Source organism: Lissotriton helveticus, chromosome 2_1 (assembly GCF_964261635.1).
Source record: "Lissotriton helveticus chromosome 2_1, aLisHel1.1, whole genome shotgun sequence".
NCBI classification, from domain to species: Eukaryota; Metazoa; Chordata; class Amphibia; order Caudata; family Salamandridae; genus Lissotriton; species Lissotriton helveticus.
The window spans coordinates 825,665,601-825,693,398 of record NC_136059.1 but is presented as its reverse complement, the minus strand read 5'-3'; the positions used below and the strand labels follow the sequence as shown (position 1 = coordinate 825,693,398).

Genomic DNA, 27,798 nt, shown 5'->3' with positions numbered 1-27,798 from the left:
GGCAGTATCTAGGGTCCCCCAACGCCTGTAGCACAATGGTCGTGCCCCGCCCAGTTTGGTCAGTCTTAGACCTCCGGATACGGAGTGCCAAAGCGTCTGTTGCACAGACATCCAACATACTCAAAGCTGTCCCCGTTCTATCTGTATTAGATTTGGCCATCAACTCACTTACCCTGAAAGCCCCAAAAAATACCAGGCAGAACGCTGTGGTGAATAACCGTGCCTCAAAAGGAGAGTTGGTGACCCAGGGTAGGGCGTCTATCATCCGCTGTAGTGAAGGGAAATCTATGGGCGCCCTGGTGTCTGGGGTTGCCCCTTCCTCCCGAGCCCACCCCCGCAGTGCTGCCCTCACTCTGAAAGTGGCCGCATACCCATGAATGTGATTTGCCTGTTTCTTTCGCCCAAACCACAAATGTCTCCGCCTGTTCCTCAAGACTCAGGGCCCCTGCATCTGACGCCTCCATGACTGCCCTAAATGTGAGCCACTGGGAGCCATATTTCCTTCGTGTTGCTGGAGCCAGGGCTCGCTCGCCCATCCTCTTCAGTCGCTCCCCCACCGTAGCAGTCGCCATAGGGATGCCGGGAATGGTGTCATCGCCGCCCTTGCCTGCGGCCAGGCCTCTCGGAAACGGAGCCACTGAAACCGAGAGACAGCGTCAGCTGCCACATTCTTCACACCAGCAATGTGTCGCGCCCTGAACTCTATATTTTTGTGTAGGCCCCTCTTCACTGGCTCTCTGAGTAAACTAAACACAAGGGGGCAGGTGGCAGATAACCCATTGATTCCCTGTACCACTGCCATGTTGTCTGACCAAAACACTACCTTCCTGTCGCCCAACTTCTCTGGGCATAAATGCAACGCCGCTACAATGGGGAAGAGCTCCAAGACAGCGATGTTGGCCGTGATCCCCTTCTTCCGCCAAACATTGGGCCATCGCATGGTGCACCATTCGTCCCCCAGGATCACTCCAAAGCCCTCTCTGCCTGACGCATCTGAAAACAAACACAGTTCCTGGCTGTCCACCCAGGGGGGCCTCCACATGACCGTCCCGTGGAAGTGATCTAGAAACTCAGCCCACATTGCTAGATCTGCTTTCAGACCAGAACTCAAACGGACCAGGTGGTGTTTTTTAATTACGCCGGCCGTGGCCCTTGCTAACCTGCGGGAGAGAACCCTGCCAGCCGGTATCACACGAGCTGCGAAGTTCAGCTTGCCCAAGAGGCTCTGGATGACCCCCAAAGTCGCCTTATCCCTGCCCAGTAATGCCAGAATTTCCTGCTGCAAACCACAGACCTTATCCGCAGGGAGCCTGGATTCACCCTTGATGGTATCCAGCTCGATGCCCAAAAAAGTCAGTATCTGCGCAGGACCTTCGGTCTTACCTGGAGCAAGAGGCACCCCGAGGTATCCTGCCATTGTCTCAAAGGCCCGCAGGCCTTCAGCACATTCCTGTGTACCTGCCCGGCCAAAGAACAGAAAGTCGTCTAGGTAATGTGTTGCTTGCGTTATGCCATGCGTTCTAGCCAGTACCCAGTCTAGGAAGGAACTGAACGCCTCTAAGTAAGCACAGGAGACTGCGCAACCCATCAGCATGCATCGGTCGAAATAGAATTCTCCCTCCCATTTGAATCCTAGCAAATGATGGCTGGACGGATGCACGGGCAAGAGGCGGAAAGCAGACTCAATGTCTGCCTTCGCCAGCCATGCCCCTCTACCTGCCCTCCTAACCATATCTATCGCCATGTCCAACGAACAGTAGGCCACTGAGCATGCCCCATCTTCCAGCCAGTGGGTCACGGAGTTGCCCTCGGGATAGGACAAGTGGTGGATCAATCGATAGGCTCCTGGCTGCTTTTTTGGCACCACTCCCAGTGGAGAGACCAAAACATTGTCAAAGGGGGGGTGGGGGGAGGAGGGGAATGGACCTGCCACCCTTCCTAATGTCAACTCCTTGCTGATCTTCGCGCTGACCACCCCTGGGAGTTCCCTAGCAGATTTCAAGTTCTGGGCATCTCTACAACTTAAGGGACCTTTGTAAGGTATCCTGAAACCATCTATAAAACCTTCGACTAGGAGCACCCTGTCTTTGTCGGGGGGGTACAGCCTGATTAATGGAAGTATGTTCCGTAAAACAATGGGGGAGGGGCCCTTGCTGTTTGCCGTTGGCTGATCACAACTGTCCTGCATAGTGCGGGGGGGGCCTGTCTGTCAACTCGGCGGTCTGTAATGTATCACTGCCTAAACTGGCGTGTTCCGTCTGGTCTGTGAGCCTGGGGGGCGGGGGGCAAACCTTGGGCCGTGGTGCAGAAGGAAGCTGCATGCTGTGCGCCGCATTTACTGCAACTGTGGGCAAACTTGCAAGCCCTCCCCCTTGTGCACACCCCACTGTTGAAGAGCCTACAGGTCCCTGAATTAAAGCGTCTGGGCCTCCCTCTCTGTCCCCTCCCTCGGCTCCCTCGAAAGGACTGATTGAAGGGGCGCCTTGAGGACTGCTCACCTTTCCTACTCTCAACCTCGCCTTGCGCCTTTTGCGCAGCCTCCTTCCGCTCACTAGTAGTCCTGCACATGTGTTGGATCCAGAGTTGGATCTCCTTTTGGTCCCACCCCAGATCCGGACATATGGACATCCTCTTACGGAATTCTTGGTCATAGTAGAACCAGCCCATACCCTCACCGTATTTCGCTTCATGCTGTATTGTGGTAGCGTATTGCATCATCGCCTCACCTTGCTCAGGGTATTTTTGCCCTACTACTGCGGCTAAGATGTTAAATGCAGCAGCCCAGTTCTCTATTGACTTTTCTGGCCATCGCTGATACCTGGTCTTCTTCTCATCATCCTTGCCCCCCATCTTTCTTGTGTCTGCGCCTGCCGTACCATGCATCAACAATGTTAAAATATCAATGTACTCTCTCCTTCATATACCTTCCTTCGCTGCCTGGCTAGTGAACATCTACCAGAGGCCAACGGGGCCTGGGTAATTAACGGATGTGGGACCCCCGCTGCGCCCGTTTTGCCTGCTTCCCCTATGACAGCAGGGGCCCCAAAACCTGTGGACGGAACCCCATCAGCTGCCCCGCTGGAGCCTGTTGTGTTGTGCACCGCCGTGCCGTTAGGTTGAGCGGGTAGGACCACTGGGGACGGAACGGTAGGCGCAGGTGCCGCGGTTGCCGGGGCTGGCATGACAATGGCAGGAGACCCTTCCACAAGCATAGCGGCTGTAGGCACCCCCAGCCCCACCTGACCATTCGGCCCTGACCCGGCCTGGCCAGCCAACACTTGCAACACAGACGCCGGTGCAGCTGCTGTGGGGGCTGGTGTCACATTTTGCGGTACTGTTGACATGGCATCCAAAAGTTTTTGAAACATTGACATCATCCCCAACATTTGGTCCATTGCCTTACCCATTTGGACCATGTCTGGACCATGTCCGGACCATGTCCGTTAAGCCTGTGGCAGAGTCATGCAAAACTACAGGTGTGGGAGGTGATTTCGCTTTCGCCGGCGGTGCTCTGGCCGAGACGTCTTTACGGGTTGTTTTCGCCTTCGCCGGTGGAGCCGCGGCCGGAAAATCCTTGCACGTCTTTTTACGGTTGCGCATAGACCTCCCCCGCCCGGGCGTCGAGGGTCCCGCCACTTCTTCCGGTGCCGTGTCCGCTACGACGCCAGAATCCACCTGCCTGCGCGTCTTCATAAATCCCCGCGCCCATTCCGGGCCCTTTGATTTGGCCATGGACATGAACTCTGCCCACAGTCCATCCTACGGCTCGCCCGGGTGCGAGTCAAACACGCTGGAGCCCTGGGTGAACAATGGCGGGGTCCCGAAATCGCTCCTCGTGGAGAAGGCCTCTGCCCTTGCGGGTCCCTAAGGGTGAGAAAATTAATGAATGCGTGCACCTCTCCGACCTGAGCCCCTTGGGCCTGCCAACACACGCACAAGGTATCCCTCTCACTCGCCCCCCCAACCGTCATCACCAAGCCTTATATACCTGGTCTCCTACTCTGGTCGCTGGAATGATGTACCGGCTGCTCATTAATCCCCACTCTCTGCGCAGCGACAACCTGGAATGGAAGGTGAAGAGTTAACAGTCTTGTTCTCAGTCCTGCAGGGGGCTCCCCAGCAAACTCCACATTGCGCGGGCGTCTTCCCCGGGGTGGTAATATAGGCCTAGAGCCATTGCACACTGTTCATCCGGGGTGGGTCAGCCCTTCATGGCTGTAACTGGCTCATCTACCTTATACCACACCATGCCCTGCAATCCTAACTTACCAACCTGAGAAAGTCTGGGCACCCGACATTTTACACCCAACCGTCTGTTGTTAGCATTCAATGCAGTCTTCGGGTTTACAGGACACACACATTCACCTAACACTGGCAGGGGCACTCTTTTGCCCCTCTTGAGGGCCTGGGGACGGCGCTCCGCAGTGTTTTTCGTGGGTAACCCTGCATCCTGCTGAGACCCAGGTGTTATCTGCCGAAATTCGCCGTCCTACCCGGGCAGCCTATGCTCGCCGGGTATGGCCGACGTCATTGCCGAGACTCGAACCGGGTTCTCCGGCGTCGAGACGCAGTTGAAAAGGGGGGGGTTACCTAGCAACCCCGAGGCCGCAGTAACGAGGCACCTCACTTTCGGCAGAGCAGCGCGCCCCGGCCCACATCACAACGAGAAAACAACATTCTCGTTATTGATTCGACACAGGCATTAATTTCCAGAGCTCCATGATTCGCATAGTCAACGGCCAGCCCTTTCGCTGTGGGAATCTCGGCCGGAAGTTGTATCGCGGTGTATTGTGGGGCGCGGCGCATTATGGGGCACGTAGTAACCATCAAAATCATCACCCAAGCTAACGCGTTCGCACCATTGTACTGGGTCATTGTTCAGTGGATTAACCCGCATCCAATGGATTAACCCGCATCTAGCGTGATTGATGGCCTGACATGGGACACTTATAGAGCGCGCTCCAGGAGCGTGTCTCGCGCTTCTATCACAGATTACTAATGCACTGGGAGGCCTCGCGCTCTCTCCCTGCCCGAGGAAGCGCCATACCAACAGCCTCCTTTAGGCTGAAACGCGCACAGATGAGGTGCTTTCGCCCCAACGAGTACTGAGGCAGGTGAATGTTAAGGCTCCAGCGAGACATGAACTCGCGAACCCTTGTTTACAAGACCAGTGCTCTAACCCCTGAGCTAAGGAACCCCAGAGAAACAATTTTTAAAACAGACCGCATCGGCCCTAACGCTATCGCACAGACACACAACGCGGCATTTGTTTTACCCAAGAAGCGGCAGAAGTCATTGAATGGGAGTGAGACATACTTGTGCCTGTGCTACAAGATCATCCGGAGAGACCGCGTCAACCAGACAGGAGGAGGCATCGCCATCATTCACAGGAACACCATCCGCATCACGACCAACACCGACGACACCATCGCACCCGCCGAACACCTGCACTTCCAGATCCACGTCAACCCCAAGACCACCCTCAGAGGCACCCTCATCTACAGACCCCCGGGACCACGCACACAATTCAGCGAGGACATCGCCGACTTCATCAGCCCGCTCGCCCTCCCCTCAGCCGACTACATCCTCCTCGGGGACCTCAACGTCCACCTGGAGAACAACGACGACCGCAACACCACCGCCCTGCTAGAAAACCTCGCAAACCTGGGACTCAAGCAGCTGGTGACCACCCCCACCCACCTCGCCGGACACACACTCGACGCCGTCTTCTCATCCAGCAAAGACATCGCCTTCAGCCACGCCACAGGACTCCACTGGACGGACCACAGCTGCGTCCACTTCACCTTCAGAAGAACGACGATCCACCACCACCAGCAACATGTTGCCCGAAGAAGCTGGAACAAGATCACAGCCGACCAGCTCGCCGCTTCCCTGAGTCAGCACCCTCCCGCCAGCTCAGCGAACCCCAGCCAGGCCGCCGACAACCTCACGAAGTGGATCAGCAACTGCGCGGACGAACTCGCCCCTTTGAGGACCCCGCCCAGCAGACCCGGCAGCAAGAAAGCCCCATGGTTCACCGACGAACTCAAGAGCTCCAAGAAGGACTGCCGAGCCCTCGAGAAAGTCTGGAGAAGGGAACCAACACCGGACAACATGACCACCCTCAAGCTTGCCACCCGGAAGCACCACCAACTGATCCGCGCCACCAAGAGAACTGCATTTAAGGACCGGCTGGACAACAACGCACACAACTGCAAGGAACTCTTCAACATCGTGAAAGAGCTCTCCAACCCCAACGCCGGAAACAACGACATCACCCCATCGCAAGACCTCTGCAACTCCCTCGCCTCCTACTTCCACAACAAGATCACGGACATACACAACAGCTTCAGCATTCAACCATCGCACACAACGACCGCAGCAACGCCGCCCACCACCACCCTCCGCGCCTGGACTCCGATCAGCACCGATGACACCGTCCGCATGATGAACTCCATCCACTCCGGATCTCCGACCGACCCCTGCCCTCACCACGTCTTCAACAAGGCCGACGCTGTCATCGCACCCCACCTGCGGGACATCATCAACACCTCCTTCGACACCGCCACCTTCCCGGAGGGCTGGAAGCACGCCGAGCTCAGCGCTCTACTAAAGAAACCAACAGCGGACCCCACCGAACTCAAGAATTACCGCCCCATCTCGCTCCTCCCGTTTCCAGCCAAAGTCATCGAGAAGACCGTCAACAAACAGCTGGCCGCCTTCCTCGAGACGAATGGATCCCTCGACCCCTCACAGTCTGGCTTCCGAGCCAACCACAGCACCGAGACCGCCCTCATCGCTGCCACCGATGACATCCGAGCCCTGATGGACAACGGAGAAACAGCGGCCCTCATCCTCCTAGACCTCTCCGCGGCATTCGACACTGTCTGCCACCGCACCCTAGTGCAGCGCCTCAGCAACGTCGGAATTCAGGAGAAGGCACTGGAATGGATCGTCTCCTTCCTCGACGGAAGAACACAGAGAGTCCGTCTACCACCGTACAAGTCAGAGGCCACCGAAGTCATCTGCGGCGTCCCTCAAGGATCCTCGCTGAGCCCCACCCTCTTCAACGTCTACATGAGCCCCCTCGCGCCCATCGCACGCCAACACAACCTGAACATCATCTCCTACGCCGATGACACCCAGCTGATCCTCTCCCTGACCAACGACCCCTCCGCGGCCAGAGCCAACCTTCACAAAGGGATGAAAGATGTAGCCGAGTGGATGACGACCAGCCGCCTGAAACTGAACTCAGACAAGACGGAAGTCCTCATCCTGGGCTCCTCGCCCTCCGCCTGGGACGACTCCTGGTGGCCCCCCGCCCTGGGCACCGCACCCACACCGACAGACCACGCACGCAACCTGGGCTTCATCCTGGACTCCTCCCTCTCCATGACCAGACAAGTCAACGCCGTCTCCTCGTCATGCTTCAACATCCTGCGCATGCTACGGAAGATCTTCCGGTGGATCCCCACCGAGACCAGGAAGACGGTCACCCAGGCCCTCGTCACCAGCCGACTGGACTACGGCAACGCCCTCTACGCCGGAACCACCGCCAAGCTCCAGAAGAGACTCCAGCGGATCCAGAACGCCTCAGCCAGACTCATCCTCGACATCCCCCAACGCAGCCACATCTCCGGACCTCTGAGAGACCTGCACTGGCTCCCCGTCAACAAGAGAATCACCTTCCGTCTCCTCACCCACGCACACAAAGCCCTGCACGATCAAGGCCCGAGCTACCTCAACAACCGCATCAACTTCTACGCTCCCAAACGCCACCTCCGATCAGCCAGTCACGCCCTCGCCGCCGTCCCCCGCATCCGAAGAACGACAACAGGAGGAAGGTCCTTCTCCTACCTGGCCGCCAAGACCTGGAACTCCCTCCCGACCGACCTGCGCCTGACCCAAGACCACCTCTCCTTCAGGAAGAAGCTCAAGACCTGGCTGTTCGAGCAGTAGCAGCACCCCCCCCCCCAAGCGCCTTGAGACCCTCCGGGTGAGTAGTGCGCTCTATAAATGTCCCTGATTGATTGATTGATTGCGTATTAAACATTGATAGAATCGGTACCACAATTATGCTGAAAGATTGACGCAGAACATCGTGTCCCATGTGTGGGATAACGGATAAATTGAGGGTTTCTTTACTCCCTTTGGCGCACAAACCAACCGGCTGGTGGGGGCACCGAGCGCGCGCTCAAGCATAGTCACCACACGTGCGGGCCGTTCAAGGTTTATTGCGGCACCCCAAGCTGTGGATGGGTGCATATGCCAATTGCGGTGTCACAATCTGAGCGCTATAGTTGGTGGAGAAGGTACGGGCAGAAGAAACATGCCAAGCAACCCTCTGGACGATCCGCGGGCTTAGCTGAAACCCAATCTGATTTCTGTTGGGACCTACCGCAAATCTTAAAGCAGTACTCTAACTATGAGCCGCATTGTTACCATCAGAGCGGGTTTGCTTTGTTACATGCGGTCGCTCCGTTAGATGAACGAACTGGTCGTGCATCGGGTTGAGGCGCCGCAGGCCCCAAGGGCCAGCTCAGCTGGTGGCCATCTTAAACCCCACACAGCCTCCGCCTGCCCTGCCATGGGCGGCATACCGCGGCCCGCCATCCAGCCCTGCCGCCCCTCGTCCGGGTCCCCCCAAATCACAGTGCTGCAAAATCATCAAACAAGTAGATACCGGGGTGGCCACCTCTACCCCCCCCCACCCGTGGCATCCGTGCCACAGGGCCCTGTACAACCTGGATCCATACCAGGGACGGGGCCGGGGGGAGGCGAGTGGGAAGCACGCATACCTTAAAAGTCGGCGATCCGACAACGGCGGGCAAAGAACGCACTGCAGCACTCGAGGGGGGGGGCGCGGACGGACGCAGCCCGAGGACGGTGGTCGAGCACTGGTCAGAGGCAGGAAGCAGAGCGGCAAGGGCGGGCCAGGCCCTATATACCTGGCACGCCCACCCCAGGAAGGCCCTCCGCCGACTGGAGTGGCATGCAGGTACCTGGGAGGGGCATGGGGCTCCCTGGGTTCCCTCCCAACCCCAGCGCATGAGGAAAAACAGAGGGAGGGGGCTGGACTAGTGGTCACTAAGGGGGCTGCCCTGCCAATGTCCCCCTGCGTGGGACGCGGGCAGCGGCAGGATATTGACAGGAGCTCACATCGGGAGCAAGTCAAGGCTTGTGCGCTGTCCCCTGTTGCATCAGTGCTGGAATCCTGTGGAGGCAGGAATTTTTTTCTTCGCAGCTGTATAGTGTACCATGTTTAAAATGTAAAGTGTGCCATTGCAGCGCTTTCAGTAGTGACATCTGTGTCTTCACCACAGGCCCGCGTCTAATTCGGTTTGCAGATATCCATGGGGAGTGAAGTCAAGAATAATGCATCAGTGTAAGGATATTTAGGGGGCGAGAGAGATCCTGGCTGCCCGTCTTTTATCTGTACAATAGATGTTATGAGCTATACTGGATAGAAACAGCTGCTTTACAGGTGTCTGAGAGGCCACCCTGCCGCTGTCCGACATGAGCAGGTGTGTGATGTGGCATTAGTATGTGTAGGCATGTTCCTTCGCAAAGGATAGCAACAGCACCAAGGCACAGCATGAACACTTGAGTCCCGGTTAATTTTCACTTGGTGCATCTTTGTACCCCAGTTCTGTGGATTCTGGTCACTGGATTTACGCTATGCCGCAGCGGTTTTGTCATAATGCTGCAATTACAGCACTTGACACATAATCCACTATCTGTGTCATTTTCCAAAATATTGTTTGTAGCGCAGACGTTACCTTTAAAAAACCTCTCAAATGTGATGTCGTCGCAGACGTTACCTTTAAAAAACCTCCCAAACGTGATGTCGTAGTGGTAAATCCTGCAGGGATTAATAAGTAACCTCTCCACAAAGTAGCAAAATAACGAAATTATAATGCCACAGAATTTGCCGCTTTTTGTCACAGAATTTAGTCAACCAGGCAGCATAATTTGAGCCTCCATGACCTCATAATTCCAGTGACTTTGGTTAGCCTTCAGGACAGTGTGTAATTCGGAGAACAGTGATTGAGGCCCACTCACGAGAGGCAGTACTTTTAAGAGGGGGAAATGTCCCCTTTTGGCCCAGGTTATTGGCTCCACTGGACACATTATGCGGTACTGGATTAATTATATGGTCACTGGCTGCCTCCTCTCATCTGCCAAAATAGGACGTGCTGAAGTCTAATATTCGTTGCTTTGTAAACTCCAAGTCTAGGTGCAATGCACATATACAACATTCGTGTTCTTACTGGTACATAAAGCAGAACATTAGTTCAAGCTTCCCTCGCACACAAATTACACAGAGCAGCAGTGCAAGCTTCCCTCACACACAAGTACAGCAGAGCAAACTACTCTCATACACAAGTACTGCAGAGCAGTTGTGCAAGCTCCCCTCACTTGTACAGCCAAGCAGCAGTCAAAACACCCCTTGCACACATGGCTACGCAAGCTCCCCTCACACCAGGATCATACTGGCCCTAGCGGGCATCGGGCGGTTCCCCGAGAGGCTGGAAGGGTGGGGGCCAGTTTTGGAGCGGTGGGGGCCAATTTTGCAGCAGTGCTACTCCTGTTCAATATTATATCACCCAGCCCGCCGCTTTCCTCTCATTCTACGTTATGTCACTCAGCCCCTGCACTCTTCCCATTCTACATTATGTCACCCAGCTAACCCGCTCTCCTCCAGTTTTATGTTATGTCACCCAACTCCCCCGCAATCCTCCTATTCTACATTATGTCCCCAGCCTCCCCGCAATCCTCCTAGTCTACATTATCCAGCCTCCCCGCAATCCTTTTATTCTACTATGTCACCCAGCTTCCGCACTCCTCCGGTTCTATGATATGTCACCCAGCCCCTTCACTCCTTCCGCCCTATGTTACGACACCCAACTCCCGGCACTTCTCCTGTGCTACGTTGGGTCAAAACATTTACAAAGTTTCCGTAAATTATATTGCACAACTGCTCACCAAGCTAACATTTACAACCCCCCCAAAAATATCATTAATCACATAGGCGAAACCGAATCCATTTTTAAATGCTTGTTAAGCATTGTCTGAAGATGGTGATTTACATGACAATGTTCAATAATGAAATCGACACACAACGTTTTATGAAATGTTATCACTGAAAACCTCAAGAATAACAGAAAATACCTCCATTAGCAGGAACATTCTGACGTATTAAACAAGAAATTGTGCTACCTGACGGCCGTAAAAGAAACCTCAAAATAAAAACTGCAGAGAAAGCTCACAAATTAAATGAATTGATCTCAAAGAGCCTAAAACCTCCTTAAAGTTACTTACTAATAAATTAGTATTGAGACTTCACTTGTAATGAGGGCCAAAGTATAGCATTGTCCTGCACTATTTATTGGTAGCTATAGTTGTACCAGCATAGCAATATTAGTATCAGAAGTAGTATTTGTAATCAGAAACTCTAGTACCTGCAATAGAAGAAGCAAGAGAACTTACTGTATAGCATAGTAGCAGTAGCAACAGTAGTAGAGGTACCGCTAGTAGCAATAATAGTACTAGTAGCACGGCAATTTGAATAAAACAAAACCAATACCACTAAGGATACCGCTATAATTCGTCAATACCGAAACTACTCCCACTGGTAATACTTTTGTTTAGAATAATTACCAGTAGTGGTTATATCAGATCTAGTGTTTGTAGTAGTTAGCAACAGAAGCATTACCAGTAATGCCTGCACTCCTTGGAGGAGCTAATTTGGCCGCAATTTATTTTCATTTAAAAGGAGACAATTACTCATGGACAAAAAGCACCAAATAGGAACACATTTCACAAACATTTTGGTTAAAAGAAACATAGAAATAAGGGTTACTGATGGACTATTTTTCTACATTGTAGTATCCCTGACAAAGGGCCATTTGCCCGAAAAGCACTGTGTGTTCACCATCACGGTTATCCAGGATGTAATGTGATTTGCATCATGCTGTAGAAACAAGCTTGGTTGGGCATTTCCTCATTATTTAAGATTGGAATCATGTCTCCGTATGGATTTTGAAATTCCTGACAAAAGTGGAACAACAATGGATTACCTGGTTCAAATTAAATACATATAATAGGCTGTGAGTTTCGGATATGGTGCGCTCCTTCTGCATCATCTGATTCCCCAAAAATATTTCAGCCATAATGCAGCCAAGCACACTCTCTTAAAATTTAAAAATGGGATTGACAGGATTGACTTGAGAACTTAAACCGAGATATACCCATTTTAAATGCTAACATCTCAACAACTAGTGAACTGATTTGCAAAAAAAGAAAAAACCCACTTTGAGTACTACTTTTATGCCAGGTTTGGTGAAAATCCCTTCAGTCATTCATGCTGTATTCAGCTAAGAGCATAATTTTGTACAGGGGCTAAATCTTAAAATATCCCCCCCGCCCTCCTCCTATTTTTTTCCTGTGTATGGCTCTTCATGAAACTTAGCATACCAAAAGCTGGCTAGCCGAGTTGATAGTTTGCCAAATGTCAAACGAATCTGCCTGTTAGAAAGGCGAACCCGGGGGAGGCAGAAGGTGTCTGACTGACCACCCCTAGGTCTACCCCTCCTTCAGAGAAGGGACCGAGCGATGTCGAGGGGCCTCCGACGTGAGGGCCCTGTCCTAGAATCGTACAGCAGAGTAACCACACCCCTACAAATGTACACCACATGTAGATAGAGTTTTCAATCTTTATCTGGCAATAAGTATCGTTTCAATATATACAGCAGATCCCGAGATCTGGAAAGTCTTGTGACAAAGGGGCAAGGTAGCGGGACAGTCTTATAGATGGCCGGTTGCAAGGAGACTCTACGCACAGCTCTCAATCCTCGAGCTGGGGAGTTCCGGAAGGTTGGGCCGCGGCAGCGCCAGCAGGCTCCAAGATGGTTAAGCTAGTGTGGACCGCGGCAGCGCCAGCAGGTTCCAAGATGGTTCAGCGAGTGTGGACCGCAGCAGCGCCAGCAGGGTCCAAGATGGTTCAGCGAGTGTGGACCGCGGCAGCGCCAGCAGGTTCCAAGATGGTTCAGCGAGTGTGGACCGCGGCAGCGCCAGCAGGGTCCAAGATGGTTCAGCGAGTGTGGACCGCGGCAGCGCCAGCAGGTTCCAAGATGGTTCAGCGAGTGTGGACCGCGGCAGCGCCAGCAGGCTCCAAGATGGTTCAGCGAGTGTGGACCGCGGCAGCGCCAGCAGGTTCCAAGATGGTTCAGCGAGTGTGGACCGCAGCAGCGCCAGCAGGTTCCAAGATGGTTCAGCGAGTGTGGACCGCGGCAGCGCCAGCAGGCTCCAAGATGGTTCAGCGAGTGTGGACCGCGGCAGCGCCAGCAGGTTCCAAGATGGTTCAGCGAGTGTGGACCGCGGCAGCGCCAGCAGGTTCCAAGATGGTTCAGCGAGTGTGGACCGCGGCACCGCCAGCAGGCTCCAAGATGGTTCAGCGAATGTGGACCGCGGCAGCCCCAGCAGGCTCCCAGATGGTTACAGCGAAGATGGACCGCGGCAGCGCCAGCAGGCTCCAGGTAGAACAGCAAGGTGAGTTCGTCTCAGGGTCAGCCGCGACAGCGTCAGTAGGGCTTCTCGACTCCGGGATACAACTCCCGTCCTACTACGGGGCTGGCCCAGATATAGGTCTGGAGTCCTTTGATGTCCGGACCCTCTCGCTTGGGGGTCAGAGGGGCCGGGATGATGGTGTCCAGACACCCAGCAGGGGGGTGGAGCCATCGCTCAGGGAGGCCGGGGGCCGATCGAAACCAGGCATCCGGGGACGGTTGGAGAGCCATCGAAACTCCCCTCTCCTTGTCTCTGGTTGAGTGGCCACTCTACCACCCGGAGGGCTCTTGGTGCCTCGATGGCGGGCTCGCTGGGGCCGTGGCCGCGGCTGGGCCGGGACCACGTGTCTGTGACGTGATGGGCCCAAGATGGCGTCGGGCCTGGAATGAGGGTCCGGGGTGGGCACCGGACCGGTAATGCTGGGGCGGCCCGAGTGTGCCGTGTCAGTGGTTGTGGGCCGCCGGGTGGCGGATCTGGTGGTTTGTAGGTCGTGCAGAGGTGTGCCCGAGGCCGACCCGGGCTGGATGGAGGGCCGATGTCGTCCGGGGCCCGCCATGCGGGAGGGGTAGGACCACGCCACGAGGCCGGGTCCAACACACGTCCCCTCCAGCTGAAGGCAGGGGAGAGTCACCCATCTTCTTGGGGATTCTCCTCGCCAAGGCGGAAGAATCTGGAGAGGCCGTCAGCGTTGGCGTGGTCGTTGCCAGGGCGATGCTCCATGGTGAAGTTCATCCCTTGGAGGGAGATGGACCAACGCAGCAACTTCGGGTTCTCGCCCCGCATCTGCATCAACCACCGCAGGGGCCGGTGGTCGGTCTGTACTCGGAAGTGGGTGCCGAAGAGGTAGGGCCGGAGCTTCTTTAGGGCCCATACGACGGCGAATGCTTCCCTCTCGATGGTGCTCCATCGTTGTTCTCGGGCCAGCAGGCGCCGGCTGATGAAGGCCACAGGAAGGTCGACTCCGTCAGAGTTCATTTGGGAGAGTACAGCCCCAATGCCGTGTTCCGAGGCGTCAGTTTGGACGATGAACTCTCGGCTGTAGTCGGGGGCCTGGAGCACCGGGGCGGTGCACATGGCAGTCTTTAGTGTCTCAAAGGCTACTTGGCACTCGGGGGTCCAGTGCACCTTCGGGGGTAGTCTCTTGGAGGTTAGTTCTGTGAGGGGCCCCACAATGCTCCCATAGTCCTTTATGAACCGCCGATAGTATCCAGTGAGCCCCAGGAAGGCTCGGACGGCAGTCTGGGTGACGGGGGGCTCCCAGGCCTGGATGGCGTCGATTTTAGGTTGAAGGGGAGCCACTTGGCCGCTCCCCACTTGGTGTCCCAGATAGGTCACGGACCCTTGACCGATCTGGCACTTGCTGGCTTTTATTGTTAGTCCGGCCCGTTGGAGGGCCGTCAGGACCTTCCAGAGGTGGGTCAGGTGCTCGTCCCAACAGAGGCTGTACACCGCAATATCGTCCAGATAGGCGGCACTGAACTCTTCCAGCCCTGCCAGCACCCGATTCACTAGTCTCTGGAAGGTGGCCGGAGCATTCTTCATGCCGAAGGGCATCACGTTGAAGTGGAAGTGGCCATCGGGGGTCGAGAAAGTGGATCGTTCTTGTGCCCCTGGCGTGAGGCCGATTTGCCAGTATCCGGCCGTGAGGTCGAAGGTGCTGAGGTACCTGGCAGCTCCCAGGCGATCGATCAGTTCATCCGCTCGGGGAATGGGATGGGCGTCGGTCCTGGTGACGGCATTCAGTCCCCGGTAGTCGACACAGAACCGCAGCTCCGGGGGCACCCCGGGGGCGGCGGCCTTAGGGACCAGGACGACGGGACTGGCCCATGGACTGTTTGAGGGTTCGACTACCCCTAGGGCTAGCATCTTGGAAACTTCGGCTTGGATGCAGGCCCGGACTCGGTCGGGGACGCAGTAGGCTCGGTGCCGCATGGGCGGACTGTCCCCGGTGTCGACGTCGTGAACACACCACTGGGTGACCCCGGGGGTGAGGGAAAATAAGTTCGCAAATTGACCCAGCAGTTTCTGGCAGTCCTGGCGCTGTTTGGGTGTCAGCGCGGGAGAGAGGGAGACCCCCTCGACGGAGCCATCTTTCTCGGAGGTGCTCAGGAGGTCTGGTAGAGGCTCGGAGTCGTCCTCTGCTCCGTCATGGGTAGCCAACAACAGGCTCAGTTCGGTGCGGACAAAGTGGGGCTTGAGCCGGTTGGCGTGTAGGACCCGGAGGGGGTTCCGGGGGGACTCCATGTCCACTAGGTAGGTGACGGGGCTCTTGCGCTCCACCACTTTGAAGGGCCCCGTCCATTTGTCCTGGAGGGCGCCGGGGTCTCTCGGGGACATGACCCAGAACTGCTGGCCCGGCTCGAATTCAATGGACGAGGCATTTTCATCATACCAGCGCTTCATCTCCTCTTGACTGGCCTTCAGGTTGGTTTCGGCCAGTTCCTGGAACTTCCGAGTCTGGTTGTGGAGAGTCAAGAGGTATCGGAAAACATCGGGCGGAGTATCGGAGGCGGCCAGCTCCCAGCCTTCCTTGACCAGGCTGAGGGGGCCTCGCACAGGGTGTCCATATAATAGTTCAAAGGGGCTGAACCCCAGGGACTTCTGGGGTACCTCCCGGTAGGCGAACAGGAGGCATGGCAGCAGAACGTCCCATTTGCGCCGGAGGGGCTCTTCTAGGCCCTTGATCATTCCTTTCAGGGTCCTATTAAATCGCTCCACTAGTCCATTCCCTTGAGGGTGATACGGGGTGGTGAACTTATACGCGACCCCGCACTGTTGCCACAGGGACCGCATATATTTCGATATAAAGTTTGTGCCCCGATCACTTACGACCTCTCGGGGGAAGCCGACTCTAGAGAAGATCCCCATTAGCGCCCGACCCACTACGGGGGCTGTGATAGTCCGGAGGGGGATAGCTTCTGGGTAGCGGGTGGCATGGTCCACCAGGACGAGGATGAAGCGGTGCCCCTGAGAGGTTGGAGGATCCAGGGGCCCCACGATGTCGATCCCTACTCGCTCGAAGGGAGTGGTCACCACGGGAAACGGTTGGAGCGGGGCCTTGATTTTCCCCCCACTCTTTCCGCTGGCTTGGCAGGTCGGACAGGTTCGGCAGTGGTTGTACACATCGCTGCGCATCTTCGGCCAATAAAAGTGGGTCACCAGGCGGCTGTAGGTTTTGTCCTGCCCCAGGTGCCCGGCGAGGGGCACATCATGTGCCAGGTTTAAGAGAAAGTCTCTGAAGTGGAGGGGGACGACTAGCACTCGGCCGGCCCCCAGCTCGGCGATCTTTTGTTCACTGTACAGGAGGTCCTGGTCCCAATAGATCCAGTGGGACCCCGAGGAGTCTCCTGTGGCTTGCGTGGCGGCTTGTTGTCGGAGTCCCTCGAGGGAAGGACATGTCTTTTGTTCCCGACGGAACTGCTCGCGGGTGGGGCCCCCTTCTTGGCGCCACTGGGCTAGTTCGGGAAGGGGCCCGAGCTCGGGAAGTTCTTCATGGCTGGGGCCCTGCGGCCCCAGTTCGGGTTCGGCTGTGGCAGTGGCGGGTGGCGGAGGTGCCGGCCATTCAGGTTCTTCGGGCAGATTGTCTTCGGTTGGGACGGCGTCCCGGGTGGACATGGAGAGGGTCGTTACGCAAACCCATTCAGGAAGGCCTAGCATCCCCAGATGCTCTCTTCGCTCGATCTGTGCCCAGGGGGAACTTTCCAGGTCGTTCCCTAGGAGGCAGTCCACCGGCGCATCGTCTCGGACGGTGACTTTCAGCATGCTGGACACTCCTCCCCACTCGAAGGGGATGCGAGCCATCTGGCACAGGCTCTCGGAATTGTCCGCTGACCGGACAGGGCACAGAACGTGGGGCAAGATTTGTTCTGGGGTCACCAGATGGCAGCGGACGGTGGTTATGCTGGCCCCCGTGTCACGGAGAGCCTCGGCCCGGCGTCCAATGATGGTGACCCACTGGCGGTACTTCTGGGTGTTGATCGGAATCTGGTCTCGGGGGATCATGTCTTTGTCGCCCAGGGAGGCGAGGCACATGGCCGCGGACTCCCATTCTTCTGGTTCCATAGGGACCTCTTCTTCTTCATCCTTTTCTTCGCTCAGAGCGGCTGCAGCGATTTGTCGACCGGGGGGCCCGGTGGTGCCGGGCCGCTGGTTCATGGGGCAGAGAGGATCATTGGCATAGTGCCCCAGCCGCTGGCATCTGTGGCACGTAACGTTGGGGCGTGGCCCCGGTCGGGCTGGATGGGCCCCCCTCGGGCTGGAGGCTGGTGTAGAGGAGGCGGGCGAAGACCCCGGCGGGAGGTCTCGGCCTCGGCTGATGCCAGACCCGCCGCCTCGCGGCCGGTGGTTCCCCGGGGACCCTCGTCCGTATTCTCCTGTGGTGTTCCGGTGGACGCGGTTGCTCGCTCACCGATCTGCTTCAACCGCTAGCTTTCGCGGCTCGGTCAACTTGATGTCGAGGAGGTGCTGTCGTAGTTCAATGAAGCAGTTCTTGGAGAGGTGCTCCCATAACATAAGGTCGACCAACTGCTGGTAGGTAGTGACCTGACTGCCTTTGACCCACCCCTCGAAGGCTCTGCTAAAAAAGTTCACATATTCCACCCAAGTGGTACCGGGGATTTTTTTACAGTCTCGGATCCTCTGCCGGTACATTTCGGGGGTGAGTCCGTAGCGCGTGAGTAGGGCCGTCTTCATGTGTTCATAGGAGGTCATTTCGGTGTCAGGGAGTTCCAGCAGGGCGTCCCTCCCTTCGTTGACGAACTTTCCCCACAGGCCGGCGCCCCAATCCTTCAGGGGCACCCGATGGGCGGTCATGGCCACCTCGTAGGCTTTGAACCATTGCTGGATATCATCGTTCTTGTAGTATTCTTTGACTACATCTTTCGGTAGGTGAACCTTGGTGTCCACGGGAGGGGCCGAGGTCTTGGCCCCGGCCGCGCTATCTTCGTTGATCTGGGCCTTGATTTCTAGTTCTCTCAGGCCTCGTTCGTGTTCATATGCTAGTCGTTTTTCTTTGAGGTCACGTTGTCTCCGTTTCTCTTCTAGATCCCCCTCCAGCCGTAGTTGCTCGAGGGCTATCTTTTTCTCCGCTAGCTGGAGTTCTCCGTCTAGCCGGAGTCGTGCAAGCTCCAATTCGTGTAGCCAGTTGCGCTCTCGTTCTCGAGCGTCTTCATAGATGAGGTCCGCGTTTAGTGTTGCGGTTCTTTCCCCCGTCGGGGGTGTGCTGGTTTCCTGTTGCCCGTTCAGGCTATTCTCCTCTTGGGGTGGTCTGTCTCGGGTTTCCACCCAGGCTTGTAGGGCCGATTTGAAGTCCTCTTTTGTGCTCAGGCCAGTGGTAGCGATGCCCATGTCTTTACAGAATTGTTTTAGTTCTTTGTGGCTGTATTCTTCTATCTTCTCTTTCTGGAATTCGGCAGGTAGGTTGGTTCCTTGGGTCGTCATGGTCTCTGTGTGTTTTTCCGTCGTAGCGGGTAGATCACTCTCTGTACGATTTTGCGTTGGCTCGGATCGCAGCGCCTGCCACCAATGTTAGAAAGGCGAACCCGGGGGAGGCAGAAGGTGTCTGACTAACCACCCCTAGGTCTACCCCTCCTTCAGAGAAGGGACCGAGCGATGTCGAGGGGCCTACGACGTGAGGGCCCTCTCCTTGAATCGTACAGCAGAGTAACCACACCCCTACAAATGTACACCACACGTAGATAGAGTTTTCAATCTTTATCTGGCAATAAGTATCGTTTCAATATATACAGCAGATCCCGAGATCTGGAAAGTCTCGTGACAAAGGGGCAAGGTAGCGGGACAGTCTTATAGATGGTGGGTTGTAAGGAGACTCTACGCACAGCTCTCAATCCTCGAGCTGAGGAGTTCCGGAAGGTTGGGCCGCGGCAGCGCCAGCAGGCTCCAAGATGGTTCAGCGAGTGTGAACCGCGGCAGCGCCAGCAGGTTCCAAGATGGTTCAGCGAGTGTGGACCGCGGCAGCGCCAGCAGGTTCCAAGATGGTTCAGCGAGTGTGGACCGCGGCAGCGCCAGCAGGCTCCAAGATGGTTCAGCGAGTGTGGACCGCGGCAGCGCCAGCAGGCTCCAAGATGGTTCAGCGAGTGTGGACCGCGGCAGCGCCAGCAGGTTCCAAGATGGTTCAGCGAGTGTGGACCGCGGCAGCGCCAGCAGGTTCCAAGATGGTTCAGCGAGTGTGGACCGCGGCAGCGCCAGCAGGCTCCAAGATGGTTCAGCGAATGTGGACCGCGGCAGCGCCAGCAGGCTCCCAGATGGTTAAAGCGAAGATGGACCGCGGCAGCGCCAGCAGGCTCCAGGTAGAACAGCAAGGTGAGTTCGTCTCAGGGTCAGCCGCGACAGCGTCAGCAGGGCTTCTCGACTCCGGGATACAACTCCCGTCCTACTCCGGGGCTGGCCCAGATATAGGTCTGGAGTCCGGACCCTCTCGCCTGGGGGTCAGAGGGGCCGGGATGATGGTGTCCAGACACCCAGCAGGGGGGTGGAGCCATCGCTCAGGGAGGCCGGGGACCGATCGAAACCAGGCATCCGGGGACGGTTGGAGAGCCATCGAAACTCCCCTCTCCTTGTCTCTGGTTGAGTGGCCACTCTACCACGCTGAGGGCTCATGGTGCCTCGATGGCGGGCTCGCTGGGGCTGTGGCCGCGGCTGGGCCGGGACCACGTGTCTGTGACGTGATGGGCCCAAGATGGTGTCGGGCCTGGAATGAGGGTCCGGGGTGGGCACCGGACCGGTAATGCTGGGGCGGCCCGAGTGTGCCGTGTCAGTGGTTGTGGGCCGCCGGGTGGCGGATCTGGTGGTTTGTAGGTCGTGCAGAGGTGTGCCCGAGGCCGACCCGGGCTGGATGGAGGGCCGATGTCGTCCGGGGCCCGCCATGCGGGAGGGGTAGGACCACGCCACGAGGCCGGGTCCAACACTGCCCAAGAGGTCAAAAGTTATATATTCTATATCTATCAATAGATAGATGGAACGAGAGACTGATAGATCGCCCAACAGCATACCACAAGACAATTCAGTGCTATGACCTTCAAGAGTGAGGAAAAAAGAACTGAGAGGCTATTCATTTGTGGCTGACTCTCACTGTGGAGCATGAGGGATTAGGATTGTCTGAGGACAGTTTTGAAAGTTACAGCTCTTGTTCAGGTCTCACCTACAGACAGCTTTAGCCGTCAAGGACTCGTTGTCTACAAAACAATAAGTGGGCTTTGGGAAAGGCTTTCTTTTCCATATATCTCAGTTCCCTGCTCCTTATTCAATGCCTTTCATCACAAATTCTTTTTTCCATTTTTTTGATTGGATGAGTTGTATCAATCCAATGCTATGAGGGGACTACTTTTTTCATTTTCTTTTTATCACTCTGTGAGAGCGCATTGCTTTCCAGCTCGCTGTCCTCTGTTTGCCTCTCTGCCATATTTCATCATGCCTCCCCTTCCACCACCCCGTTCAAATGGTCTGCGCCCAACCTCCCTTCCTGCCACCCACTCCCTGCTTTATTTACTTGCAATTGTTTTGCAAGGGTACATACAGCAATTGCCAATGCTGCTGGCTGGGCCTTTCACTTTTCAACATTTGAGAAGCATAATGAACAAATATTAGTTCTTACTTTATTGTTCAAAATCACTGTCATCCATTTTGGAACCGTAAATTATTGATATAGCACAAAAAATGGTTACAAGATAGCTACTATGTGCGAACACACAGCCACTGTCAATCATCATGCAGTAAGTTTTTTTTAGTTTGACAAAAACATTTCAAGAGGGTTAGCTGCAAATGCTGATGTGAGTATCTTGGAATGGTCATAGTCCAGCTATAACAAAAACCACTGCAAGATGGGTGTGGGTCTGTGCTCGCACAATAAAGGCTACACCTATCAGTACGGCCAATATTTGAGGCTGTGTACCAATGGAACACATCTATTTTATATATTTTTTCTTTTTAATTTTTGTGAATTAATGTTTTATATATTTGTATTACCTGAAAGGTCGTGACCAGCAAGAGGATAGAACGTTTTGAGATTCTGCATAACCAACTGCACCATTGCCAACCGCATCAAAGACCAGCTATAAGACAGAAAATAATTAGACATAATGTAAGTGTGCAATAATACGTTTAGATAAAAAAAAAACAGGTGTACATGGACACTAGTACAATGATTAAGGGACAGCTTATACAGGGCTGAAAGTAAGGATCGAACAAATGAGCATATTAGAAGAATATTTATACATCTGACAACTTTAAAAAACAATAAATGTCTAACCCACTTTCAGTAACTGTTATTCTAGACCCAGTTTCTTGATTTAAACCACTAAGTAAGTGGCTTACATTCTGGGTTACTTTCAGGTGTATCACAATTACCGATTGGCTTGTTTGACTCAGAGAAAAATAGCAAACTCCAGGCAGGTAATCAGGGTAGAAAGCGCAATTTCTACTCTTGCCTGAAGAAAAAATAGTTATAGCCAAAATATCCAACTAGAACAGTCACAAACTATATGAGTGCTGGGGGTGGGGGGGAGGAGTGGTGGGGGAGTCATCCTTATGGAAGAGGAAGCCTCACACACAAATTGTCATGCTTCATTATCAGCAACCTCTCCTTATCCTGGAAGGATAATACCTCCAGGGAAGACTCAACCTCCTGTTGGACTAGGCTCAGGAGGGAGTTCTTAAATAAAAACTACTGGACAGTGAAGGGATCCAGGTCAGTGGATTAAAAATACCTTAATGTATCCCGGGTATTTGCCTTTATTGATGGGCGCATCAGGAGAGGTTAAAAATTGTGAGAAAGGAAAGTGAGAATAATGACTCACACCGCCATAAAACTAGGCCAACATGTTTCTGCCCATCTCAAAGAGCCCATATGGGTCTGGGGCATTCTTCGTGGCCAGAGATCCCTATCTCTCTCAGGAGGCCTATTTGCTATATTATTAGGTAAAAAAGAAAATAAGTCAAAGACTACTAATATACTCAGGTGCTCCCGGACCTTTCTTACTTGGGCCAGCATATCTAAATCTGCTTGATGCAGCTTCCAAGAATACGTTTAATTTCCCCCACAACCTGCCAATGAATATACCTTTAAGTTCCATCACCTTTGATATGGCCATCCAACAACTGGATATTAACAACTTATCTATGATTTCATGGAATGTTGCAGGACTTCGGTCTAAGCTCTCATTGTCTGACTGGACAACCCTTGTGGACGCCCATGACGTATGCCTTTTTCAATAAAAATGGTCCTTAGAGCCAATCCATAGGCCTGGTTTTCTTAATTTGTTCATCCCAGCCAAGGGAGTAGACCATCTGGAGGTCCAACTCAATGGGTGAGAGCCTCCTTTAATTGTGCCATACGACAACTTCACTCTGAATCACCCGACATCTCGGCCATTGAAATCAGCTGCAACAATATGCCGAAGGTTACCCTTTAAAATATCTATATCAGAGGGACCAGAGGTCGGGCCCAATCCCGTACAATCCATATGCTTGAAGTGCAACTTGATTTATCCCTCCCTAATGTTAACTCCATAATAGTGGGCTACTCCAATTCCACCTTTGAACTGCTAGACATCGATGGGATCTGCTTGCCTTGTAACAAAGACAAAGTCTGGTCAATCCCTCAATTGGCCACTCATCCTAGGTGGACACAAACTACACTACATCTTCAGGCTTTACTTGTATAATATGGTTTCAGGGCTGCGAACAAGAGTACAAAATGAGATCAGGTGGGTGCTCACACTTTTAACAAACTATTCCACAGTAGCAGGATTGACTATATCCTGATTGATCTCAGGCTGTGGTATTTTGTTAATGACATGCGCATCCTTGAAAGGAGTGCAAGTGACCACAATCCTCTTTCTTTTTCTTTAAAGGGACTTTACTTTACTACCCCTTCTTCTTCTGTCCCTACTCTTCTCTCCAGGGATGTTAGATTTCCCTCTGACAAACGGCATTTAATTGGAACCAAGCGGTTAATAGCCCTGAGATCATTCTTGCTGTCACTGCTGATTTTAATGATACCATGTCAAAGATGGAGGGTGGGCAACTGGAGTCACACAATCAGTTGATTACAAACCATGCGGCCCTGTTTGACCACATATCAAGATAATTCACAGTCCTGATAAGCTCAAAACAACTACAATTAAGTTGAACCCTTGGTTTGGTGCTGAATGTCCTATGTGTTAGATATTCTTAGCCAGAGCTATCAAAAACAGAGACTTGCCTAGTATATCTCTGGCCCGTAAAGCTTAAAAACTAGCTAGTGTAAATTCTAAAAAGAACTGGGATGACCAGAGATGGACCACCCTCAAAGTAGCTTGCGCAGTATGAGATGTTACCCTAATCTGGGAGTTAGTTGCTCACAGGGCCGCTCTAGCTGCACCTGACCCGGTAAACAATGTAGCTCCCTCAATGTGGGTTGAGCACTTTGGGAACCTATATGCTGTTACCAGTTTAAACATTCTCCCAAATAAGTGCTCTCAATCTAATTTCCCCCTGCCTTGTTAATTTCCCTCTGAAGCTTTATTCGACCTCGCTGAAGTTGCACAATCTTTAAGGGCAACTGCTAGGGACAGAGCTGGTGGGCTGAACAGCATTCCAGCTGATGTTTTCTGATCAATGAAGGAAGCATGGGCAGAATACATTCTGTCTATTGCTAATGCTATTGCTGCGGGGGATCTTATCCCAGAGTCTTGGAAAGGTGCCACTATGATTTTTGTGCACAAGATGGGGTCTGACGAACCAACTAAAGGCCAATATATCGCAACAACTGCATTCATTAAGTCTTCTGTTGATGTGCTCATGCCAAAATCCAAGACTGGATGTCATATATGCTCATACTTAGTCTGTCACGACTTGCCTGGTCGGGGCGAGGAAGAGAGTGAGGATGAATTCCACCCTTACGTCTCTCCTCTACTCTATTTGCAGTCTCCCATAGATCTGGCTGAGGGTGAAATCGGCGATGCCTTTAACATGCTCAATTTCCTAGAAGCCGAGCTGACCCACGTGACTTCGTCACATGAGCCAATCAGAACCCTTGAAGTCTGGAACAACGACTACATATCCGGTGTACCGAGGAAAAAGAGCATCATCCCGAGTGAGCAGGAGGAGTCAAGGAGGTAGGATGGCAGCACGGAGACCCAACGTACAAGGGACCCCAAACCCCAGGATGAAATGGACAGAACTATCGACGGCTGTGCAAGGAAGATTCCCGTACTGGACCTGAAACCGAAGAGCCAGGAGAGAAGTTCAAGGAGGGAGCCGGACCCTATCCAGCCACACAAGACTGCCAGCCACGTTCCTTGGAGTAGCGTGGCTGCCTCAGGGGGTGGTTTGTTAAGGGCACCTCAGATATTGAGACGTAGGTAGAGGAGAAGGGAGGGGGTTGAGCGTGCTTGGCGGAAAAATACCTGAGGGCCTGGAAGCACCTAAAGCTGGCAGCATTAAAGGAAAACCGCGACACTGGTGGTGGAGAAACCGGGTGTTTAGCTCGCCCTTCACTCCCAATTCCCTTGTTAGGATCTTCTCAGGCTGGTTGTCCTAAATAGCATTTTTTATGCTTTGCTTTTTTTAAGGAATGCCCTTTCCTTTTGTGGAGGACAAGAAGAGTTAAAGATTCCTCTACCTCTGGACCGGAGACGTAGGAAACAAGAGTGCCTTTATACTTTGTGGAACAATAAAGACCTTTTGTTTATACCTGATAGCTTGCATTGAAATCCTTAAAACATCACATAGTTCTTTTCAGGCAGGATTTTGATCTAAATTGTCTACAATAGACCAAGCCTTTCTTTTTTGATGATTTACTGGCACACACTGCTTATAGTTAAGGGTAACCTCTATGTGACTTTCGGTTGGTGTTTGACTTAGTTCCATGCCCCAATCTCTGGCAAACACTTAGCAACATGAAAATGCCACCCCATTTATTGTCACTAGTTGCCCTTAATAAGATGGGGGAGTCAGGATGAGGTGACAGACAATATCTTGGTCATCAGAAGGGTAAGCCAGGTATGTGTGCTGGCCCCTACCCTATTTTTGCTATATATAAATAACATTGCACCTGTTTTGACTCAAATCGATGCAGACTCCCCCTCTCTGACTCATGTTAAAACACCAATACTTTTATTTGCAGATGACACCCTGTTGGTCTCTAAGACATAAAGCGGCCTCCAGAAGCTCCTAGTACGCGTCGAAAAGTTCTGCGCCACAAGGGGTCTGGAAATCAACATGGATAAAACAAAGGTAATTAATCCCCAGAAAGGTTTTTAAAAGGGTTATCACTTGGGGGGCACTCGAAAGCGTTTACAGTTTCACCTACCTGAGCATTAAATTCAGTGGCAATATGTCTTGGAATATACACCTGACACTTTAAACTTAAGCAAATAAAGGGAGCAATTCATAAAGAGTACAAAGCTTCCTACACCAATGCAGCCTGTCTGTTATTTATATAAGGCCAGGGCATTAGGGTCAGCGCTTTACAGGGTTAAGCTATGGGGACACATAAACGTCGATACACTTACAGTCACTGAAAATAGATTTCTTTGTAAATTGGTCCCCCACTCTCCCAGTATGCCCTTGGTTCCACTCTTTATGGATTTGGGTCTAAGAAACCTCCAAGATAAAGCTCAGACAGCACCTATGCTATTGCTAAACACATGAATACTCACAAAGGAAAAACATGGCTTGATATCAAGTACTCTGGATTGGGAACAGTCCCACCGCTCGAACGAGGGGGGAACCGAATACAAAAACTACGGAGACTGGAATCAATGATCACTTAGAGATTTAAAACATAACAGCCAATGGGATTGAACGGGGATGAGGAGATGTATGTCCATCTTTGATCTCCTCACAGCAAAAGTGAGAACTACAATTGTCATTATACTATCAACATCCCTCTGATGATGAGTAACCAACCTAAGAAATTCTGAAGATTGACTGAACCTGACAAACATGAACAATCTGCCATTGTTGAAAAACAAGAACTATAATGAATACACACTGACCATCAAAATGTGAATACATCATCACTGTCACTCTATGAAGATTTTAACATCCACACCGACCTACCTAATCACCCTGATACAATCTCTCTGTTCTCCGATCTCTCATTACTGGGACTGAAAATCCAGAACAGTGGCCCAACGCATTTGGGTGGAGATACTCTGGACCTCATTCTTACAAACTGTCCTAAAATAAAATGCTACATGCCAACCCCTGTCACCTGGTCCGACCACTATATGGTAGGATTCACTTTACTAGGTCTTCATTTACCACATCAAAAGCCACTCCCTGCAATATGGCGCAGGAAATGGCGTAATATAACCTTTGAAGGGCTTCAGAAGGCCTGGAAAGAACCATCTATCTCTGAGAACGACAATGTCGAAATAGGCCTTACAAAGTTTAATAAAGCTCTTTTAGAAGCAGTAGATTCGCTTGCTCCTCTGAAACTGTATAAACAGTATCCCAAAGACAAGCAGGAGACATGGTATTCAGAAGAATTGAGGGTAGAGAAACCGAGATGTAGAAAGTTAGAGAAAGTTTGGAGGAAGACGCATGCACCCAGTAGTAAGAAGTTGTATGTCGAGGCCCTAGCTAAATACCATAAAAATATAAAATTGGCTAGGAAAAATAGTCTTGCCTTACAACTAACAGAAGCAGGGAACTCATCCAGAGAACTCCACAAAATTCTCCAATCATTTGTAAAACCTGTGGCCTGCAAAAGCCCTGATGAGTTTACGCAAACTTTATGCGATGATATCTCCGCATTCTTTGAAAACAAAATTGAATCTATCTACCAGAAAATAATACAATCCTCAAATTGTATAGACAATGTTGACCCCTCTTCTCCCAGGAACCCAGAGCGTGAAAGCAGTGGATTTACCACTATTCCGGAGGTCAGCTTGCCTGAGATCACTGCTTTGTATAGTAATATCAAATCAGGATCCCCTAACGATCTTCTGCCCGCGAAGATGATAGTCTCTCTAGGGAGCCTGCTTACCCAAAGCTTCTGTACATTAATTAATCTTTCTCTTAAGGAAGGACAAGTGCCCAGTGATTGTGAACCCTATTCGTAAAAATGCTGCGCTGCCATGGTCAGACCTGAACAACCTCCGCCCGATCTCCCTCTTACCCCATCTGAGTAAGATGACTGAGAAACATGTCAATACACACCTGTCTAAATACATCGAGGCAGCAGACGGTCTGGACCCTTCTCAATCTGGGTTCAGACCAAAT

General features: G+C 52.9%; 1 protein-coding gene across 4 annotated transcripts in view; it reads right to left on the bottom strand.

Moving 5' to 3' along the window:
- The window catches only part of DMXL1 (Dmx like 1), a 2,287,446-nt gene that overhangs the window by 540,227 nt on the left and 1,719,421 nt on the right, over positions 1 to 27,798 (bottom strand). For all 4 annotated transcript variants that reach the window (XM_078675553.1, XM_078675555.1, XM_078675552.1 and 1 more), the window contains one exon: positions 21,553 to 21,638. In XM_078675553.1, the coding sequence (XP_078531679.1) occupies positions 21,553 to 21,638 (86 nt within the window). The remainder of the gene's footprint in view (positions 1 to 21,552; positions 21,639 to 27,798) is intronic.